This window comes from Lonchura striata, chromosome 10, assembly GCF_050655825.1.
Source record: "Lonchura striata isolate lonStrDom1 chromosome 10, ASM5065582v1, whole genome shotgun sequence".
NCBI classification, from domain to species: Eukaryota; Metazoa; Chordata; class Aves; order Passeriformes; family Estrildidae; genus Lonchura; species Lonchura striata.
This window is the reverse complement of record NC_140712.1, coordinates 12,428,088-12,444,458: the sequence shown is the minus strand read 5'-3', so window position 1 is coordinate 12,444,458 and position 16,371 is coordinate 12,428,088. Positions and strand designations below refer to the sequence as shown.

General features: G+C 37.9%; 1 protein-coding gene across 5 annotated transcripts in view; it reads right to left on the bottom strand.

Annotated features, from left to right (window-relative positions):
• The window catches only part of WDR72 (WD repeat domain 72), a 209,292-nt gene that overhangs the window by 93,438 nt on the left and 99,483 nt on the right, over positions 1–16,371 (bottom strand). For 4 of the 5 annotated variants that reach the window (XM_085588730.1, XM_085588728.1, XM_085588729.1 and 1 more), the window contains one exon: positions 1–16,371. This exon is cut by the window's left edge and continues 93,438 nt beyond it. In XM_085588730.1, coding sequence (XP_085444856.1) covers positions 16,316–16,371 — 56 coding nt within the window. In that variant the 3' untranslated portion in view covers positions 1–16,315. The other variant, XR_014957601.1, reaches the window with a different exon arrangement.

Sequence of the window (16,371 nt, the reverse complement as noted above, 5' to 3'; positions counted from 1 at the left end):
TGACAGACCTATACTGGGAAGCCCTACTGTCTTTGTGCTGTTAAACTAGTCCTTCCTGTGCAAAAGAAACTTGCTGTATTTTCCTCTTCACAATCCATATCACCAGTAAAGCTTTGATTTTTCACACTGGCACTGGATCAAGCAAAGGGTACACATGGAAATCACTTTCGTAACTTTTCAGGATAAGGACCTTAGTAAAAACATAGGGGGGGGGATTGTTTTTTAAATGCCTGTGAAAGAAAATCACATTGATACTGTTCAGCTGTGTTTCAGAATGTTGTCAGTAAAAGTGCAAAATTACATTTCCCCATGCCCACACTGGAGGTGTCTGGTAAATGTACTGCTGAGCTGACATTCAGTGTCCTTGTAATGAATCAAGTCTGTCTTTACAGAACCTGGGGTTTACAGCAGTGCTCTGAGTTTATAGCTGAGGGTAGTCTTAAAGATCCATGTTTCCTTTATGTATTTCAAATTTATTTGAACCATAAGCCTTTCTTTGCAAAGAATTCTCTGGAAAGTAACCCTACTAACTACCTTGTATATTCTGGACTAGGACCTCAGCTCCCTCAATAGGTTACATTACAACTGCACCTGTGTTGCTGTGTAAAACTGCCCAGAAAGAGGACCAGAATGGCAAATAAATCTCATTTCCCAAATGAGTGTTCTTCTGGCCAGCTTTGGTGTGGTTCTCTTGAACTGGCCAGTCTTGAAATTTGTGGACACTGGTTCTCTTTATAACCACCAGTATTGTGCACGTCAGTGAGTCAAACACTCTGAGCAGCCTTTAGCTATCTGATGTGCCCTTATGGTGACATGACATTACCCTCAAAGGTAACCCAAGGACATTCCCAGGCTGAGCAAACAGGTTTTGATGATAACCTAAAAAGATGCTGGTGCCAGGCTCTCAGAAGGAGCAATGGAGATGCCAGGTGTCAGCATACAGGGAATCCAGGGAATTGCTGGAACCCTGTCAGACACAGGGAGAACATGGCCAACAGGAATCAGCAAAAACTGGCTGGGAAACTCTTGAATGCCACTGTTTTAGGGATGTGAGAAAGGTAAGGTTGCCATTTTATCAGCAGCATGTCCAATAATTCCAGTCCCAGATTCTGCTCAGGCATAATCATTCATCTATATCTGTTAATGACAATTTAATTGCATATCCTTATCTCATAAATACAGAAATATTTGTGTATAGTAATACGTGCTAAAGAACACATTGAACTTCAGTTTGCCATCAATTTCAGTTTGCTATTTATATACAGCATATGGATTTCAAGTTTTCCCTTGACATTGGCATTGTTGAAACAACCACTTGATCTATTAAATTTTTTGAGTAGCTCTTTAAATTATAAATAGTGCCCAGTTGTTTATTTCAAGTGCTTTCAATACTCCAAATGTGGTTTAATTGTATTTGAAAACTGCCAAATATCAATGGAGATCAATCCCAGCCCATTGATCTGTTTATGCAGTTAAACATGTAGAATATCAGATTCAGGCTCTAACATATTTAAATACTCCTCTATTGATCAGCTGCTGCCATGATCCAGCACAGATGATGGCATAGATGATTAGAGGAAACTGCCTGCTCTGGTTTCCCCAACTGATACCTGCATCTTTCAAAAGGCATCATGGAAAAACTGATCCACAATTCAAAACCAGAGGGTGAGTCAGATGGACACATAAGCTTACCATATAAAAATGTTTAATATACATGGTAAGATTTTAGCATCTGATGTGGGAAAAAACCAACATACTGGAAAGCAGAGTACATTAAAATCCTGCACCTTTCTGCAGGACAAGAGATAAGTTAAGGACATCAAATAATCTTTGTTCCCCCTAAAAGCAGACAAATACCCTCCAGGGCTGCTTGTCCAGCTACAGGATAAAGGTCTAAACTTATGATGCAGAACTGTCTTCTTCTTTTGAACATATAGCAGAAAAATACAGTAATGCCAGATCTTGCAATGATGGTACTTCAGTGATCTGGATAAGTATGTGATACTGATTAGAGAGCTCAACAAGCAAGGGAAAAAGACTTTGCATCAACCCAAAACATATGAAAAAATTTTCAAGAGCTAAGTAAAGGTCCCTTTTATTTGTTAGCTATTTTGATTATTCATGAAAAGGCTGACAAGGAAACACTGACTTGTTATATTTGTAGTTCAGAACTAACAGGACACAGAGAGAGTGAACAGCTAAGGACAAAATGTTAGTTCCTAATACCATGTACTGATCAGGGCCAGGTATCAGAGGAAAATCACTCTCTGGCCAGTGGTGAGGCTTCAGTGGAGCAGTCAGTTCTGGGTTGGTACCTCTCAGCCAGCAGAGGGGAAAGAACCTCGCACATCCCTCAGACATCCGGAGAGCTAAATGAAAGCTGCAAAAGGCAGAGGAACATTAGGGTTTAGATCTTGGAAAAGGGGAAGAGTGGGGTGGATTGAAGAGCAAAATTGCTCTCAAGGATTTGCAGTGCTTTTCTAGGTAAGAAGAAGAAAGGAATCTCATTTATAGTTCCATAAAGTGTCCCATGCATGTGACAATATTTGAGAGAGAGGAATGCAAGGAAGTGTCAGGAGTGTGGTCCTCCCATTCCAAAGCGCAGGGCCTCAGAAAAAAACCAGCATTGCTGTGGATGAATGAGCAGAGTTCAGGCAGTTCAATAGCTCTTTCTGAGACCTGAATGCTTTATTTTTTGGGTTTCTTTTGAAATTTCAGCTAGCTGTGTAATACTACAGTGAAAGCAAAAGACAAATACATATAAATTGCTCTGTGGTGTTTCAGGTGAATGAAATGCTTGGAATGCAACCACTCATCATTATTATTATTGTGCTTTGTCTGCTAGTTAAGGTAAGTAAGAAATCATCCTTGTCAAGTTTTCTTCAAAACTGACCCTTGCTTCAGGCCTTAAGTAAACAGCCTTCTCTGGGAAAGCTGCACGTGGTACTGTCATTATCAGATAGGCACTTTTTCCTGAACTGTACACAAGACAGTGTTTGAACAAAGTCTAAATGTTTTTCAACTTCTCCTGTTACCATAAAATAAGATTATATCTGGTTTAAGGTAACTTATACACCTCTTATGCCATCCTATTAACTGGTCCTGAAGCTAATTCATATGGTCTCAGATATGAGGTAAAATACTTTTTCATTATTAGAGAGAATTATTGTTTTGTTTACAAGTTTTGAGGACACTAGTGCATCTGCTTTAGACACAGGACTCCACAGGTGATGTCTGTCTTTGGCAGGATTTAAATATTTCAGCAGCTGCTCAAAATGAATTTTATCAGAGATATAACACCAAAAGTATTTTGCACATTAAAATATGAAAAAAGGAAAATCAAGATTGTGTTGAGTTTAGAAGACTTCTTTCTTATCAGGAGTCAAGCATTGAAGGCAATGCACTGGTAGCAACAACTTGAACCAGCACTCATCAATATTTCTAAATTACTAAGAAGAATCCAGTTAATAATTTGTTTCTTTACACCTTCTGGCAGATTGCTATGACTTAATATAAATCCCATAAAGTTCAAAAATGTCCTCTGACTACTGAAACTCTGTGGGAAACACTAATAACCAACCTAGAGGTTACACTACAGAAGGTTTGTTGAAGGTACCTCAGTATCTGCTGTGGCTGACAGGGTGATGAATGATGATTGCTGGCCTGGCTTTGAACAAGCGTTCTTCCTCCAGCAAAGTCAAACAGACCTTGCAGAGGAAGTTATGGAATTTGCTTTCTGTTAAGGCAACTCAGAGATTAAAATCCATATGCCAAAACTTGAAAACTTGGAATCCAGCTTCAGGAGTGGGTGATTCTTCTCAAAAGAATCTCCCTGGAGCTCTCTTGTTACTGCTACAATAGCTAAAGGCTCTGATACCCTTGTGCTCACCACCAGAGATGTCACCAGCAGAGCCCAGCACAGCATTCAGAGGGGAGATGCTGCCCTATTCTGTCTGCCAGGCAAATGCAAAATACCTGCCCAGAGTTGGTATAAATAAGATTTGACTATGTGTGCTCAGCAGATTCTTTGCTGAGAGCTTCAAAGCAGGCAGAGAGAACAGTAAACGTTGTCTTTGTATGTGTGAATTTGAAAAGCTCAGTTAAAATTCACCATTTATGTTTAAAGGCTTAACATTCACATGATCCCTCTTCTTAACACAGCCAATACACATCATAGCATTCATTCATAAATGCAAGCAGACGGTCAGAGAAACTGGAAAAAATAAGGATGGAAGAGGGTAAAATATGCAGGAAGCTATCCTATCCCCCTATGGCCTGAAATTTGCTCAGGGTATTATACATGTGATTAGCAACTGTCTGTCATCTAAAGGAAAAAACTTGGGAAATTTAAGGAGGATATGGCTTTTACTGAAGATGAAGTAGTCAAATAATAAGGAAATAAAAAAGGCAGCATTGTAAATTTCAGCCTGAAAGATGAAGTCTTTGAAGACAGCAAAAATAAGTAGTAAGATTCTTCTATCTTTTGCTTTTATGGCATGCTTACTAAGACCTGCCTCATAATAGGTTAACATTTCAAATGTGAAGCCAAGTCTATCAATTGTATTGTTGTGGTCTGATTGTCAGGATCAAAATGAAACACATTTATCATTAAAACACCTCTAAGAATACCTCTAAACATATGTGTGTATATGAAAGTATAGAAGAGTTTGAAGAGGCAATAGTATCAATTATGAATGCACACGGGCTAATGCACATAAAGACTGGTGTGCAGTACATACATGCAGAGGGAAGAGTTACGCATTGCCACAATTCTTTCTGCAGTCCTAGAGCTGACATTTCCTAATATAATTGCAATCTTCACATTCACATTCACTATTAAAATAGGACTAAATATGGAATATAAGTAGTGGATACAAATTAACGACTACACATACACATGTTGTACATGTACACAAGGCTTGACTCAAAAATACTTTGGAATCAGTAAATCTGTTTTAGTGGGGCTACAGCAAATAAATGTAACGTTCTTAATATAAATCTTAAAATTTGAATTTTAATGCATTTTAAAAATCTAGTAAACATTATAATTTAGCCTCTCTAATAGGAGATATTTTACACCTTCACATATAAATTTCATAAACTAGACATTCATCATAAGCATGTATAATTCTTTTCTCTCTGGCCACAGGATTTTCTGGATTTATGGGTAGGATAAACTCTGATAGTCTATTCACACCCTGCATTCTTAAGATGCCACTCAGAATATCTCATAGTGGATTCACAGTTATTGCTGTTTCTTTAGGGTTCATTCTACAATTCATTTTGAAATACAATGAAACTTCTTTGGAGAAGGAAAACTACATTTAGTCTCTTAATATAATGACCAGGTGTAGGAATCCATTTACCTACATTTGTTCCATTAAAGAAATGTAACAGCTTAGTTTCAAAATGTCAGTGACTCTGAAACAGTCTTGATTCTCTTTCTTGTCTGTAGCTGAGAAGGAACAGAGACCAGTCTATTCTCAGCAGTAAAGTGGTTGTGTCTACTTAGCTAATTTCCCCACACACTTTGTAGTTCACTGGTGACATATGTCCAATGCTTCCCCAGGCTTTAAAGAAAAGGAACTCACATTTTGCCAAAGAGCCAAGACCACAGAGGAGATGAAATATAAGATAAAGTAGTAGCACTGCAGCAGAGTGAACCCAAATGGGACCTTGATTTTTTTAAAGTGACATATTACAGACATAAACCCGAGTTGGAGAGATCAAATCTATATCAACAGCAAGAGCTAAGCTCTCCAAAATTTAGCAGGGCTCAGATCTCCTGGCTGGGCTTGCTTCCATCCTTCTTTGAGATGAAAATGTAATAGGAAACTCTAGCAAAAACATGTATTTTCAGCTCCATGATTTGATTAATATTGGTAGAGCACTTTCAAGATTACTCATATTGCATAGCATGTATTTCTCTTGAAGAGGGTTCAATCCACTTTTATCACATTCAGGAATTCACAAATACTATGCTTTACATACATTCCATCATCCTGTGCACACCCTTTGTAGATATACCTGTAATAGCAATGTTCCTCAGTTAGTTTTCTGGCAAGCCAATTGGCAATAGAACTAAAAGTAAGTTTGAGTGAAAAATTATTTTAGCCTCCAGAAAAGCATGGGAATGTTCAAACATTTCCTATCAGACATGGTCATCGGGACTGTCTTAGTTGTTATAGGTCAAGAACATGGATATTGTTCCACCATTTTATCAATTTATGTAATTATCCATACCTCAGAATGCTACCTCACTCTAATTTACCAGTACAGATACAGTGAGTCATACCTGCTCATATAAATACATAGCTATAGTACTAAAACCATGGAAAGGAACATAAATACCTCGTAAGGAAAAATAGATTAGTATTTAATTTCACACTGAGCCCTTGTTGGGCTCAATAGACCAAGGCTGTCAGAGAAGCACAATTATAGGTTAGTTACACCCATTTTCATCCTATAAAATTTTAAGCATTTTATTTTCATTATTACTTACTTTCTAAGGATAACTCCAGACACCCAGGTTTACTAGTATGATTTCATTAGGAGAATTTCATTCATTGGTAGCATTTCAACTGATAGGTCTGAGAACAGAAATAGAATAGAAGTGCTCTTGCTGGGAAGGAAGTGTCTGAGGGCAAAGAAGGATGAAGTATCTTCTGTGTTTTCCTCTGGATACCACTGCAAAGTTTTAGCCATGGACTGCCACAGAGGACCTTGTGATAGCTTTCACAAGAACAGTTCAATGCATTTCACTTAGTTGTCACTTTTTTCAAAAACACTGTTGTGCAATGGCAGTGGTGTGGAATAGAAGTTGAATTTCACTGTAGAGATAGCTACATTTCAGTGGTGGGTGAAGTGATCCCAGCAGACTTCGTGAAGCACTTTGGGATTCTTACAGATGAAAGGTGCTATATAAATGTCAGGTATTGTTATACACCACTTAGAAAAAGGGTTCCCATTTATTCCTCTGGATTTACTGTTGGGCATTTAGAGATAATCGCCATTGCTGATAATAACAGCAAGAATAGTATCTTGAACGCTGCAGACTGTGCAGATTGTTCTGTATTCTGCTTGTCTATAGCACGAGGTCGCATACTGATAAGAAGGAGGAATTTTTTGACAATGTGATTATAGAGAACAAGCTATTTTTCATATTATATGGTCAAAGTGCAACTGTCAGAGTTATTTACATGGCTGCATCATTTAAAGCCCAGGATTATTGAAAAGACTCAGCTGAAAGGTAAGCTGCTTTCATGACGATATTCAAAAGAGCACAGTACAACAGCTGCCTGTAGTAGGGCCATTTGTTTTACTGTATTACCTCTCTATACTTGTCTAAGTTCTACTCATTCATTTTATTAATAGAATTTATTTAAATGCATGACAGATGTTTCTAGCAATGCTTACCCAAGCACTGATCAGAATTTGTTATAAGGATTCCAGTGTTTATCCTAATATGAGCACCTTTGGATTTTGATGTTTTGTTTAGGGTTGGGGGGAGGTGACACTTCTTTTTAGCATAACAGTGTTTCAAATGTAGTTCAGTATTGATTTTAACAGGAGTGTAAAAGGCAGAGACTGCTTTTGCCAGGTAGATGAGTAATTTCAGCAGTGCACTAACAGATCAAATGGTCTTTATAGTACTGGAAAACAATCCTGCCCCAGCAATTCTCTCAAGTGAGTAACACCTGAATATAAAGAAACTCACATTTCCCCGTCCTCTTCTGCTTCCCAGTCTCTTCTCTCAGATTTCTGTCTTCCAGTTGGGGTACCTCATTAACCTGCAGGCTCTATCCCTGCCTCATTATCTTCTCCTGAACATCTGAGGGAGGCAGAAGTGAGGCTGTATTAACCCACTGATTGCTGCTGACCGAGTGATGCCCCTGAGCCCTTTTGGAAGCAGCTTTGGCTGAATAAAAGCTGCTGGAGGATGTGGTCCAGGACTGACTACTGGTTAAGCACAGGAGTAATCTACAGTGGGGATTCCTTTTATTAAAACCTTGGCAAAACCTTTGTGTGGAAGGGAGCTGAGTCCATCTCTAAGGAAGGCATGCAAGCTTCCCTGCTATTCCCAATGTCTTTTAGTACAGAAGCTGTAAAAGCATTAAAATATACAGAACTACCTCCTCTCCTTCCTGCTAGCAGCAAGGGCACTTTCCCAGCTAATCCAGAAAAATTACCCCCCGGAGAAAGACTAAATGCTAAAGAAAACTTAATGTTGCTGAGACTCTTTTTACAGTCACATACCCCTATCAAAAATGCAACATGAGAGCTCAGTGCCCCCATCAGCATAGGTACTGTACCCAGTACCTGCAGGATTGTAGTTAAGGCTTTATGTATCGTAGGAAAATTCCCAGAAATTTCCAGTCTTCCTAGAGTATTGACATTTACACTCACCTTCAGAGCACTCTTCAGAATTATCATAAAAGATCAGAGTGCAGCTTGGAGGCCAGTGTAATCATAATTTGACCATGCTGGTATATTTACTCTAGATAATAGAGTGTATTTCCTCTTATTTTTCCTTTTTGCTGCTTTTACCTTGGTCTCTCCCTGTGGAAGTTTAACCACTGACTATCACAGGAGGAAGAAAATCTGGAAAAAGTGTGATAGATTTTTTTCCCCCACACAAAGGAAAAACAGCCAAATAGCAGGAACAGAGATTTGCATCTCTAGATTAAAAGGATGCTACATGTTCCATGAGCTAAGCAAAAATTTAACACCAATTATATGTGTTTAAAGGACTTACATAAGACATTTTAAAATGAAAAATCTAGAATGAAACCTGTGAAGTATGTAGGCAGTCAGACATGATTTAAGTTATGAGGAAAGACATTTCTAAAAAACCCATAAAAAGCTTAAGGTTTACTCCAACAGTATCATAAATTCTCCTCACACACAGGGTTAGTATAGGAGAAACCAAAAGCATGGAGTCTCTTTCAAATATTGACTCTTTTCAAGTGAAGTAATATTCTTAAGTATTTAGTAAAATAAACATGTACACAGAGTAGGACACATGCTCATCATATGATAGGTGGTAGATCCATCTAACTCTTCCCAGACATTTTTTTATGGAAACCACCAAAGAACCTCTGTAATTTAATCACTGGCTGCTGCAACTGGCTGCCTGCCTGTTAATTGCTTGGACAATACCCAAATTGTCAGACCAAAAGACCACCCAGTGATTCATTGGGCTGTCACTTCATATAACCAAAGCAACAAATATAAGAAAGTGTGCCTGAAATGAGTCTTTGCTTGTGATGTTTTCTCTGATATTTTCTCAGTATCCAATTCATTAAAATTGTTCATCAGCTTCTTTAAAAAGCTGGAAATGTTATTGCTGCAAATCTCAAGTTCCTAAGGAGCAGTTATACTCAAAAGTGATTCTGCAAAAATATCTCAAAGGAAAGCTTGTTTGGTAGTTTTAAGAGTTGCTATATTGTATTACTCAGGTAATTTTGCTGCTCAAGCCTAGTAAGTTTGGACAGAGATAACAAAAATCTACCAACAGTTTTATTACGGAATTTTGCTTTTGTATTAACTTCCAAAATACCAGGACCATCAATTATATATCCTTACAAAACTGCTCCAATGTACTACACAGAGATAACACTAACATGGTGACAGCTATTTTAAGTTCCTAGGAGCTTTAAAAATGTATTTTCATTATAGGTCATGAATAATCAGCACTCATATGAATTCTAAAACATATGCTTGGTTGCAATGCATAGAACTCTCCCATAACTACACTAAGTATATTACCAGTGAGGTAGAGGGAAGGTGAAAAGATATTTTTTCTTACTTAAGCAGTGGCATAATTTTGAAAATATAGGAGAAAAAAGTGGATTTGGGAGACCTTGAAGCAGCTTTTTGGCAAATATCTGCTCAATGAAATGAAATCTAAGATTGATTCAATGGATGCTATGAAGTGAGAAGTAAAACCCATCAAATCTTCAAACTATATCCTAAAAGCAGCAAAAATATATTTGCTCTCAGCATGCATTAGTCTGGTTAGTCTGGCAGACATTTAAGAAGAGAAGTGCTTTTCCTATTACCGATGTCCAAGGCATCGTACTCAAGTGTAGGAGAGACAAAAGCTGCCTACCCCAGTGCTTTGATGCAACACGTGTCCAGTTGCTGCTCTTTTCTCATCACTCATCTACTTTTACTGCTGTCACACATTTTATCAGCCAAGAATTTCTACTTTCCCTTTGTAAATCCTTTGCCTGAAGCAGTAGTTAAGGAGTGCTGTCACTCCAGGACATGTATCACAACATCTGTACCATGTTTGTGGTCACAGCCCCATTAGACATTAGAGGGTTGCTTGGTCAGAGTGCAGTGTGAAGCTGTGACAGACCCTCCCATGGAGAATCCTGGCCTCTGTAGACTGCCTGACACCAGCTGGATGATCCCCTGTGCCAAGGGCTTCTATTTCACACCACACAGCAAGGGCACAGAGGGATATCAGTTCGTGTTTGTCTCCCAGCTTCTGCAGAGGGTTAGAAGAGACCTGCCTACATCTGCAGCTGTGGCAGCTGGATGAGGGTGGCTCAGTGCCACAGTCTGCCCACCTTCTCAGTTACTTCAGCTGATCTCATAGTCAGTGTGGCTTCAACCTCTACCCAGCACATCCTCAGACATGGTCCTATGGAATGAGATATGCTGTCCACTGGATATTTCATCTCCCTCTTCAGTTGCTACTGGTTTACAAGTATAGAGGGAGCTAGTGCTGATCTATGTGTGACAGCTCACTATAACACTACTGTTTACCCCCAGCATTTAAACAGTATTTTCTAGTTCAAGGCACTAACATATATATAACATATAACACCTGCTTTTATCTCTGAGGGCCTGGAGATGATCCCACAAAGTCTCCCTGAGGTTTCAGCTGATGCTGCTAAGGCAAAGACTACTAGACAGCTTTGATTCTGAGTCTGTTTTGTTGCTCCTCTTTCAAAGTCTCTCTACTTCTTTGACAAAGTAAATGCCAGTGCAGACAGTTCTACACTATGCAAAGGTAAAGATAATTGGACCTTCAAAATGGTTTTTTTTCCAGATAATTAATGATATTTTCTATAAAGCACTGCAATTAGTAGAACCTGTAGCACAAAATCCCGCACTGCGTATCCCACTACCTTTTTCTCTCCTTCCTCTTTGTATCTTTGACAAGGATGTCCACAGTCAACAGCTTTCCTGCCAGGGCTGCTGCTCATTCTGCAAGGAAATAAAATTTTCAACTTTCAAAAACATCCTGTGTGTCTTGCAGCCTGGTGCAGCAGGAAGAATTCTAGAAATTTAATACACAGGGAAAAACGTCAGAATGTAGTAAAAAATAACAGTGGCAATTAGGTTAATAAAGACAGATATGACTTACTGTCTTTTAAACACTCATATTACAAAGTTAAAAGCTTCTTTAGAGGTACATGTTACTAAACTAATATCCATCTTTAAAATAATCAGGCTTTTAGTTTAGTCTCAGCAATAATATTCTTAAAAATGTTTTTTCCAAACAAACTCAAGAAAAAGCTGGAGTGAATTTCAAGGCTTGAGTACTGCTGCCATCTACATGGCAGGAAGACTATAAACCAAAACAAACAACAAAAATCTGTATGTTACATTTACTGGTCAGAGCTGCAAGTCTACAGGTAAGTGTGATGATAGAAAATACAGTTCTGAAGCTAAACAGAATCTTTTACTTTCCTGAGTTTCTCTGTGGAAAATTCATGATGGTTTAGGTTATGATTTCCCTACATCCTGATTATCAAAAAGATCATACATTATTCAGATAAAATTTAAGAATAAATAAGGAAAATATAATTATTTTACTAGTTATGGATATTGTTAATATTTTTCTGTTGAGTATTATGTTTTCAAATTCCCCCCTCCAAAAAAGAAAGAAAACCTGCCAGTTGATGTAAAACTGAAAGGACTAATATACTTAATGAAACAACATATACTTAGATATACTGCTTACTCCAGTAAGGCTATTTTTCACAACTCTCTTATTGAGAATATTGCAGAGGAAGAAAACCAGGCTTTATTGCTGTATTTGCATGGCACAATGTAAATTCAGGCAGCACAACTCTGTATTCTGAGTTAAACCGTCTTGAAATACATGAAAGGAAAAAAATAAATGTGATTAAATTTGTACTGCTAAAATATTTTGTCAAATGCACAGTTTGCTCTTAAAAACTTTGCTAAGTTTCATAATCTTTTGACATTGTTTAGCAACTCACACTGCTTCACCTTGGCAGCTCTGTTTGTACTCACCCATCACAGCCACATCCATCCGAAGACAGGGAAGGTGCTCTTGCTGTGACATGCCTCTGTCCCACAGCACAGCTCTCAGACACACTTCAGATTTTCCAGCAGGTGTCATTCAAAAAACAAACTTCCCATGGACTCCAAGAAGACAATCTCATGTTATTGTGTGAATTTTATGTTGCATCTGAGTTCACAATTACTTCTCCAAAAGTAAAATTGATGAATTTTTAGTTTGGGGATCTATGAATTCAAATGATACTCCAACTCAAATGCTAACAGCAATGATAAGATACTTGTCTAGCAGTTCAGACTACACATTCAACGAGGAGTAAAAAAGAGGAAGACTGGTCCTTAAAACTCCTCTGCATCCTTTTCAGCCTCTGCATCCAAGAAATATGGCCTACAAAATCCAGCAGAAATCTCCATTACAAAAAGGACTTTGTCTTCGCAGATCCCCCATCCATGGATGTGGGTGCAATGCTATTCAGCACTGGAGCAATGACTCTGGGATTTGTGCTGGAGCTCACTGTCCTGCCTTCAGAGAACTTATTTCAAAAGGAGCAAAATCCTGCACAAAGGCAACGCTGCTCACTGAACTGTCTCCTTCTTTTCTGAATTTTCAACACTTCAGCTCAGTCAGACTTGCAAAACCATTTCCCATGCTAAACTGCTGCTGTATGGAGCTTGTAGTCCCATTGCATCTCTTTATTTCAAACACTGAATCTCATCAGGTCCCATGTCAATGTGCTTTGAGAACATCTTTCATTGGATTAGGGAAGGGCATTAGTCCACAAAATACAACCCCAAAATGGAAGCAGTTTATTACAATGATCAAATTCAAAATACGCAAATGGCACAAGAGATTTCAAAATGGAATGTTTGGACTTGGAGACATAAATGAACAGTTCCAACTTTAGGGATGTTTCCAGACAGGAATCTAAGTCAGTGACCATTCAGTATGACCAGTCAGACCAAGTATGAATTATCTGGAAAACTCAAAATCCCTCAAATAAAAGAAATGCTGAAGAGTTTTGATTTTGTCTTATACTAAAGGCAGTAAGTGTCCTTTAATGAACATGCATGTAATGTAAAAAATGCCTATAGGGTTTGAAAGACAAAAGTCTATGTTTAAGTAAGACCCCTGCACAGAGCACTCTAAACTGCAATTTCATGTTCATTTTTGTGTGAACTGTCCCACATTTCCATTCTGGATTGCTTGTTCCTCCTCTGGTCTTTGCACTGAGGCCAGTGCTTGTCTTGGCACAGTCTGGGCACAAAAGCAGTAGTGCAAACATAACTAAGAAGACACAGAAGCCTGAGGCTGGAGTGGGGAGAAATCGCCCTGACTGTGAAAACACACCTTAAGCCATTACAGGTCATTGGACCCTGTGACTTCTCTATGGAAAAAAATCCAAGCCAAACGAAACCACCACATTCCTTAAGTAGTTTAGGTATTCATTAATTTTCCATCCCATATTTAAAATTTAAACAAAATTTACTCAAAAATATTAGCATACTATTCCTTTTGACAGGATTCCTTCAGAGTAACACAACAGAAAAATATATTCTTAATTGCCTTGGGACTTCATTGTAACTCCATCTCCATAAGCGTAAATGCAGTGGTACATCACACCACACTCATATAAAATGCTTCTTCACTTTGAGTTTTGAGAAACTATTGCAGGAAGTTCATCTGTATTTGTGTTTTCAGTTCTGAAATTGCCACTTTGTTGCAAAAAGATTTTTCTGAGTAAGTTCACTGTCAGCACATATTACAAAGTTGGTTGTTTGAAAGACATCCAGAAGACAAGGGGAATATATTTGCTTTACTGGGAAATAAATGTACCTAATAAAAAAGTTCCTGCCTTACCTTACTGATCCTATAATGATAATTAGCAGAAAGCACGCACAAGCATGTGCCAAACACCGATCATCACTGCACAAACCATTCCAGAGGGCTGGCTCTATCGGCAGGCTGCTGATGCGCACTGCTTTGCAGAATTAAAGACAAGCAATCAAATATCATGTTGCACAAATGTAATTGCTACTACAGCAGTACTGGGTGTTATGGGCAATGCCAATTCCTTGAGCTATGACACCTCTTTGAACACATCAATTTTTGAAATATCTAGATGGAAGTGTTTTCAAAAGATTTGTTATCCTGGCCCAAGTGAGCAGATGCTGATGCAGAGGAGTGAAAAGACTTTTTAATATCCATGGAAGAGACTGCTGCAACAACTGGATGTAGTTGTTCATATGGAAGAGGAGCAAAGAGGGGAGACAGGTCCATCCTTTGTTTGCAATTTCTTCTACTGTCTGGAAGGTTCCTGTAGAGCTACTAAGTTCCTGTAGGTATATTTACAATTTTGTTTTTACTTCCTTGATGTTTGCAACTCTCATTCAGCCACAAAAGTTAAGAGAAGGATATATGTTAGCTAAAGACATGTTCCACTCTCAGTTGTGTCATGCAAGTATAAATACATCATGATATTATTTCACACATCCAGCACAAGAAATGTAAGAATAAAGCCACAGGACTTAGTATTTAGTCATAATTCAAATACAACCACATATGAACAAAAGATACATTTTAAAGAGGAAAACACCTTCCATGAACAAGGAAAGTTGTTTCTGAAAAAATACCAAATGTATTAAAACCATTGAATTTTCTGCCCAAAGATGCCATTTTTCTGCATGTTATTCATAATCACAAAGAAATAACATTAATTATCTTTATCTTCTCTGGATTGCAGCCAATTTAAATTACATATTCTTTAGTAAAATAAAAACTGGATACTTCTTCTCACAATGCCCTTTCACCACCCAGTGTGTCAGAATACCATACACTGCCCTGAGGGACATGGATTTATGGGATATAAAAACCAGAAGGAAGAAGCTTTCATGTCTGCTTCATTCAAACCATACTGTGGCAACAGAAACCAGGTTTTATCACTCCTGCAGCCATGGCAATTCCCCACAAGGAAAAATAGATTAATTGCCAGAGAATCTTTCCACGCTGAAGAAATCTCCACCCTCCTAGTTAAGGGATCTTATGGCTAACGTGACAATCAGAAGGGATAAATCAAGACCAGGATTTCCACCATGAGGTACAGATCCATAAGGCACATCCTCAAGACCCTTTGCCTGCAGCAGCACTCCAACTTTGGCAACAAAGAAAATGACCTTACTGCTCTGAGCAGCCATTATTTGTCAAACCAGCTTAAGTCCCACAGAATATCAGGTGATCAATGGGTTCAATCAGCTGTATTTATTCTACAAATATAACAATGTATTTTTTTAGGGAAAAAAAAGTTAAAAAGGAATAGCTCCTTTTCTCAGTGAGCACAAATTGATATTCAATGAAGTATATAATTTCAGAAGAGGACTCTAATTGGCTTCTCCAGTTCCATACTGGTACTACATTTCTACAGATGATGTTAATGGCAGTATTTAGAGAAAAGGAAAATTTACATCCTAGACATGACCAGATTTGTTATCAATTTCCCATTCTCTCCAGTGCACAAAATGCTCTGTTTTTAGTTATTTCTAAATATTCAATTTTTAATTCAAACTGGGAATTTCTCTTTTCAGTGATAACAAATTTTCTAGTTATTTGAAATGCATTTGGTTTTGCTCAGTGTAAAAATGCTTTTGATGAGAAAAGTCATAAGGAAAGAGAGAAAAATTCAAATTTGATGTATATAAAACAATACTAAAATTTATAAAAATGTTTAATGGCCATCAAAGTTGTAGAGATCACTACATAAACGAATGATATCTAAAAATGAAGAACTGATACTTTCTATGTCAAAATGACTCAAATTTAGTTGAATATATGTAAATCTATCAGAGATGGAAGTGTGAATTGAAGCCAATAAATCAGCCAAAAGAAGCTGATCTTATGGAAGGTATTTCTTCTGAAAATGAATTGTTAAAGTTTCCATAATAAATACAAAAAGCTATTTAATGTTCACCACACCACATATGTCCTATTTCTTGTCTGTTCATCTACATCTTCCAATTCTTTTGTCTCAGTGGTTTTTTCCTAGCACACCTTACAGGAGCACACCTTCGATAGCCAGGGATGTTGCTTCATGTCAT